General features: G+C 38.3%; 1 protein-coding gene across 1 annotated transcript; it reads left to right on the forward strand.

Annotated features, from left to right (window-relative positions):
• Positions 1 to 1,169: 1,169 nt before the first annotated feature.
• gjb7 (gap junction protein beta 7) lies at positions 1,170 to 6,865 on the forward strand. Its single transcript, XM_067571502.1, has 2 exons — positions 1,170 to 1,495; positions 3,376 to 6,865. The coding sequence occupies exon 2, from the start codon at positions 3,389 to 3,391 to the stop codon at positions 4,178 to 4,180; it is 792 nt and encodes a 263-aa protein (XP_067427603.1). The 5' UTR covers positions 1,170 to 1,495; positions 3,376 to 3,388; the 3' UTR covers positions 4,181 to 6,865.
• The last annotated feature ends 180 nt before the right edge of the window (positions 6,866 to 7,045 follow it).

Raw genomic sequence — 7,045 nt, forward strand, 5'->3', positions numbered from 1 at the left:
TTTTTAAATTATGCATAATTATGGTAAATTTTATGTTGAATTTCAATGAAGACCTTTATTCAAATACACAGCCAGGTTTACTATTTAGATGGAAACAGCGCCTCCCAGTGGTTGGAATAACCAACAGCAAAGGTCTCACTGATTCTATCCTCTTGACTGATATCTTAGCAGTATTGGAAGTATTCAGAAGTAAAAGTATCAATACCACAGTCTAAAAATACTGCAGGATAAATAAGAGTCCTACTTACAAATTGTTACTCATAATACATAGAAATAGCTCCTGAGTGATTAGATTCATACTGATGCATTACTGTCGAAGCAGCATTTTACTGTTGTGTTTGGTGCTAATTTGAACTTTCTTATAAACTGATGAGTTAATGCAAAAAACAAGTAGTAACCATGGATGTCAGATAAATGTAGTGGAGTTAAAAGCATAATATTTCTCTCTGAAATGTTGTGGAGTAAAAAAAACATGTAAAGTTACACAAAACAGAAGTAAAACACAAACACCTCAGAGTTGTACGTGAATCCTCAGGGCCTATTTCCATTCCACCACTGGCTAGAATAAAATGATTTTCCCCACACATTGATCCACGACTTCTGCCAACTCTTTAAAAGTCTATGTTAATGTATAATGTCCCACCATACAATGACAGGGGAGGCTTTACTTTATTAAAATTATATGTGGTTCTGATGTTAAAGTTTTGGCAAGTGTCCCAGGTTACCTAACTTTACCCAGGTGAACAATGGAAATGGAAATAGCACCTCTTAGTGGCTAAAAATATCCTACTGATTATATCCACACTGATTGATATAATGGATCAGGATACTGTACAAATATAACACAGACATATATGCCAGTCTCTCATTGGAATATAATATGATATCATATATACTGTACAGTAAAACTTGTACACCGGAGACTCATCAGATCTAGAACGCTGCTTTCTTTTCTTTAGGATTTAGGATAGAATGTAGATCTAAAACCTGACAAATAACAAACAGAGACATTAAACAGGCACAGGCCTGAGGCTACATGTATTATTAACAGTGTAATGTGATCTGACTCTCATCAAAGTTACATGGGTGAGAGGTGAGAGAAGAAGGAAATAAAACAGTGCTGTTTTAAAGGTTATTTCAGTGTTCTCCTCCCCCACACTGAATCTGAACAGGACCTACAGCAGATATTATTTGCATTAGACAGCTCCATGGTGATGTCCGTGTACACACACGCACACAGACACACACTTCACAGGATACCTGCATATTCAACAGGTGAGCTGGAGGAAGGCTCCTGGTCACATGATTTAAAGTAATTTACAGTAAAGTTTGCAGTCAAAACAAAACAGAAAGTGTGTGTTCAGATGATCTTATAGCTACAGTGGTATTTAGAGGAGTCTGAGTGGAAAAGGTGCGCAGATGTGCAGGTGAAGCAGCCAGCAGAGGACACACAGCACAGAGCTGCACAGAGGAAACCCCCCCCCAGGCACTGCCGGTAAGGTCTCCACTCTCTTTTACTAACGTTTACACAGACTTTTAGGACTTATTTCACCTAATAGAACAATGAAATATCAGCTGTCTGTGACACGCACATTACAACAATAAAAACACAGTAAGTCATGGTTAATATGTTTTTAAGAATTGAATTTGGTATTCTATGTTCATGTATGGGCTACTATAAGAATATACATGAGTCTTTGTACAGTTATAGGATAGAATTCATTATTATATTTGATTATGAATATAATTATTAGGCCTATATATAGCCAACAATCATACAGTAATGTATGTTCACTCACTGTAAAAAGTTTGCTATGGAACAGTTATGGAGTTTTATTTATCATTTGGTATAATTCAGGCTACTGTGATAAATATATGGGAGTATTATTAGACCATGTCAAAAGTTTTATGTCACAGAATATCTCTTTACTTACCGCATTACCTCCCTGCCTGCTGTGGTTGGTCTCATCTGTGCTGCCACTGCAAACGTTTTTACAACATTTATAGCAGGTGTTACTAACAACGGTGCCGACATTGTATTTATCTCACATTATGATAGCTGTAAAAGACAAAAAACATACAGAGTCACGAGTTTTGATATCTGATAGCAGATATTGTATTTGTGCACAATAATACACGTCATCTGTACAATGAAACGCTTGAGATGAGGCTCAGGACAGTACTGCAGGCAAAAGTAATTATACACAGTAACAATAAGATAAACATTAAGTTATAATAGAAAGAATAAAGATTTAAGAAAATACAAGAAAAACTCCTGCAGATTAAGAATAATTGACAGTAGATGAAATAACGGTGTATAAATAAATAAATAGAGTGGAGTATATGAGAATAGTGATACAAATAGTGTAGTGTAGCTGCTGTAGCCTCACAGAATTTTGACAGGTTGCAGATTTTGGTACAACAAAACAGACAAAACAGTATTAAATCTGTGAATTTTGTGAATACTATGGTGGCACCATGTTTGATAACAACCATCAAAATCAATTATGATATGATACAAACATTTGCAGTGGCAGTATATGAGAAATCAGGTCACAGTGTTTGGTGTAACACCGACGTTTACGATGTCCTAAACAGAATCTGTAATCCACCTAAATACATCTGCATATTGCAATGTGTGAATGCAGGAGAGTCAACCAATCACTGAGGCTGGATAACCAGCCAGGAAACGCTGCCAGTCTCAGTGTTGGCTTGTGGCCATTTGAATATATTTGCAAATTTGTTTGGAAATATGAACCACTGAAGCACAGAGTTGACTGCAGCAATGAGGGCCTGATAGGAGAAGTCTGGTAATATCATATAATTATCCTATAGTCTCAGAAAGTAGTCTCCAACAAATGCACTATTTCCTCCTGTTTGAGTAACGTTTGCTAAAAAACCACAGTGACCAGCTGTTTTAGGAAATGACTGAACCTTTTTTAAAAATGAAACAATATATTTGTGAGCCAATTTTCAATTTACATCTTCAGTAGGAACCAATGGTGTTGGGACTGAGTGCTGCAGACAGAGTAGAGAAGTCAGAGAGTGTTGAGAGACGTGTTAACACATTTTTGCTTTGGTTTATTTGTTAACAGTAAAAATATAAAGCAACACCAGCCTTATTCTTTAACACCAATGACTTGGGACCTCATTTAAATTTTGGTCTTTTGACCTGGAATGACTTGATATCCTCCCCAAAGACTAAAAATGATGTTAATAAAAGTGTGTTGTGTGGTGAGATTGTTTTGCCAAATAATGACTTGTTTCAGAGTTCAAACAAAGTTCAGGACTTGGTCTTGATTCAGGACTTCGTAGCTAAGATTTGACACTTACAAAACAACTGTATAAACACAAATACTCCAAATGTCTTCACAGGTGACAGAGAAAAATGAACTGGGGATTCCTGGAAAACATCCTCAGTGGTGTGAACAAGTACTCTACTGTCATCGGGCGCATCTGGCTCTCTGTGGTCTTCCTCTTCAGGATCTTGGTGTACGTGGCGGCAGCTGAGCAGGTGTGGAAGGACGAGCAGAAGGACTTTGTGTGCAACACCCGGCAGCCTGGTTGTGAGAACGCATGCTTCGACCACTTCTTCCCCATCTCCCAGGTGCGTCTCTGGGCTCTGCAGCTCATCATGGTGTCCACCCCGTCCCTGCTGGTGGCCCTGCACGTGGCCTACAGGGAGCACCGCGAGGCCAAGCACAGGCGTAAACTGTACGAGGACAAAGGCAGCATTGATGGAGGCCTCTTCTGCACGTACATCGTCAGCCTGGTCTTCAAGACTGCCTTTGAGGTGGGCTCCCTGCTGGCTTTCTACTTCCTGTACAATGGCTTTGAGGTACCCATGCTGCTCCGCTGCAGCCAGAGTCCCTGTCCCAACACGGTGGACTGCTACATCGCCAAAGCCACAGAGAAGAAGATCTTCCTCTACATCATGGGCTGCACCTCTATCCTGTGCGTCGCTCTGAATTTTGTGGAGCTGGTGTACATTGTTTGGAAACAGTTGTGGAAATGTTTCACCAGGCGGTACATCCCTGTGGAGGAGAAGGAGGCTTTCAGCAGCAGCCGGCCACCTGTCTCCATTGTAAACAAGTTTGCCTCCGCTGAGCCCACACCAAACACAGATACAATCACCACAAAGTCGGCATCTGCTGCTGAAAACCAGTCTGTCCGGTTGTAGAGGGCAGGGACTTACTGAAACCTGGTGTTCTTATCTCAGCATGAAATCACAGTGGAACCTTTGTTTACCTGACACATTAACATGGAGAAAAGGCTTTAGCAAGCTGTCATATTATTATTATTATAAGTGTAAACAGACCTCTAATGACACATACTAATAAACAGATAAAACACTAATGAAGGCTGTTATGACTGATCAAACTACTGACACTATGGAATCTCTAATGAAGGTTTCAGTTCTATTGCAAAAATGAAAACTAGACAGCTCCATTTTAATTATGACTAGTCATAACTCAAATTCAACACTTGCTTATTATAATTATAGGGGCCTTCTGCCAAGTTTAGGTGATTTTATGTGTGGAGTCCTGCTCAGCCTGTCAAACCAGTTGCATGATGTTTCATGTGGCATCGTCAAGTCTGGGAAAATAACCCTTGATCATGTCATCAAGACTATCTTGGGTTGGGCTGGGAAATATGCTACCAAATTACAATATGGAATATCTCGGCCTCTGCCGTTTCAGTTTTGAAAAATCTAAATCATTGGAGGACATCTTTAAGACTTGTCTAGATTATCTTTGTAATATCTACATTACCAGTCATAATGCAGCTATAGATATGCTGGAGCTGTGATTGGAGGTAAATTAAATGGAGCTATGTTTCTTGAATGATCTTGACTTATTACTCATCAAAAGTCCCTGTAAGACGCTGTAGCAACAAGTTGTTTTGGATATTTTAAGAGCAGTTTTCTTCTGACTAGTATGGAGAGCCAAATGGTTCAATATTACCTAAATAAATAATACATTATGAAATGAATCATCCTCCTAATAAATACAGACAAAAATGTATGACTGAATCACATTTTGTTTTTAATTTAACCTTTATTTTACCAGGCAAGATATTAAGAACAGTTTATTTACAATGACGGCCTGTATGTGTTGTAAAATAATCCAATACATTTTTAAAACTATGCTCAATATTTTGACAATAACAGAGTTTATTGTGAGTAATTTTTGCTGTTTTTAGTTAAAAATGTTGTATTGCTTGGTCTGAATGAGTGACCAGCAATCTAATGAAATGAAATGTCTTATTTAATATTCACACCATGTTATTCAGACATGATGCTGAACATCAGTGCTTCACATCCACACGGCAGTTTAGTTCTCAGGTGTAGGTAAAAGTGCAATCCTCCACAGACACCACTGATAACTTCACAAGCTCTTTCCAGTTAACCTCTTTGGTAACATTTTAATTTTCTTTATGAATAACTTTTTAATAGTCAGATAGCAGATAAAGAATTATAATTTTGATTGATGAGAGAAACGAATGCTTTCAGACTACAGTTATTCTTAGAAACAAAAGTCAAATGAAACTATTTTGTGTAAAACAGCTCGCCATAGAATAAAAGACTAAAAACACCACAGTATGTCACTGTCAACCTAACTCCGGGTCTCAGCTGTTGTCATGGTGGTGACTGTGGGCTCCAGAGGAACAGAGGTTGTGTGTATTCTGAGGGTCACTAACCACACAGAATGAAAGTCTTCCCATGTTTCACTCTTTCACGGTTCACAGTTTTTTCTATCGTTTGAGCAACAGTGATTGAGAGGATGAAGTGACTTCACCGGGTGATTAGCACTGATCAGAATGTGTGTGATGCACAACAAAGACAACATCTATCTTAATTAGATGCATGGAACTTAGATTAACTGATAGGTTAACTGATCATATATATGGAAGCGTAATGCATTCGCTTGAGAAAGAAATCAGCTGTTTTTCTGAATTAACGAGATACCTCAAAATCTCAAGAGAAGCTCTCATTCTTAGCTGAGAGCTTGATTTCATGGAAGCAAACATATCCTGCCTGTTTAGTTGAATCCAATGTTATTGTGGTTTTGGTTTGAAGCATTGGGAGATACTGGTGTCTTTAGATGATATTGTTATTAGTTTGTCAACTCTGTGCAGGCACCTCAGGACAGGCAAAAATGTTTCATCAAAGCCCAAAGACAGATGAAACAAACACAGCAGACTGCCTAGAGAGCTAAGAGGTTATTTTAGCTTGCAATTCCCACAAACAGGTACAGTGGGATGACTTAGCTTTGCCCTTCTGGCAAAATAAAACTTACAACAGGTCAAACATGAGTGAAAAGTACAATGTATTATGTTCATAGGAGAGCACAGAGAAAACATGACAAGAAACGGGTGCATGTATTTTCCAGAACCTTCGCCACACGCAGAGGCCGTTCTTACCGTAATTACACTACTTTAGGTGCAACGAAGTTCAGACAGCTGGCTTGAACACAGTTTGGCACCCGGCGGCTCAAGTACAGCAGTCAGGATTTTGAAGTATCTCATTAATTCAGAAAAACGGATTAGAATTTTTTTTTCAATGAAAACTTTTCTCAAAATACTGAAATAGTTATCTCGTTAATTCAGAGACACAGAGCAGACGTTTTTCTCAAGTGAATGCATTACGCTTCCGTACATATCTTTATATTTTTACATTCTATAACTTATATGTGTACGTATATGTGCAGTTGCTATTTAGAACTGCATCTTCATTTTAGACTACTGATGGTGATTATGAACATGTAAAGTGCAATAATACCGTAAATGATTAATAAATACAATTTAAACTAAATCTGGTCTTTCTCAGCTACTCTGTCAATCAACTCTGCAGTTTATCCACAACTTAGAGCTCATTTAGACAAGCCGACTTAAACTTATTCACACAGACAGTAAAGGTCACTAAATACAGAAATAACTGACACAGCTGCAACATTGTTAAATGACCCCTTTGAGCAGAGGAGGTTTTGACTATCTCACCATTCAAAAAGCAACATTCAGCTCAACAAGGCCTATATGCTAGCCC

This window comes from Thunnus thynnus, chromosome 18 (genome assembly GCF_963924715.1).
Source record: "Thunnus thynnus chromosome 18, fThuThy2.1, whole genome shotgun sequence".
Taxonomy (NCBI): domain Eukaryota; kingdom Metazoa; phylum Chordata; class Actinopteri; order Scombriformes; family Scombridae; genus Thunnus; species Thunnus thynnus.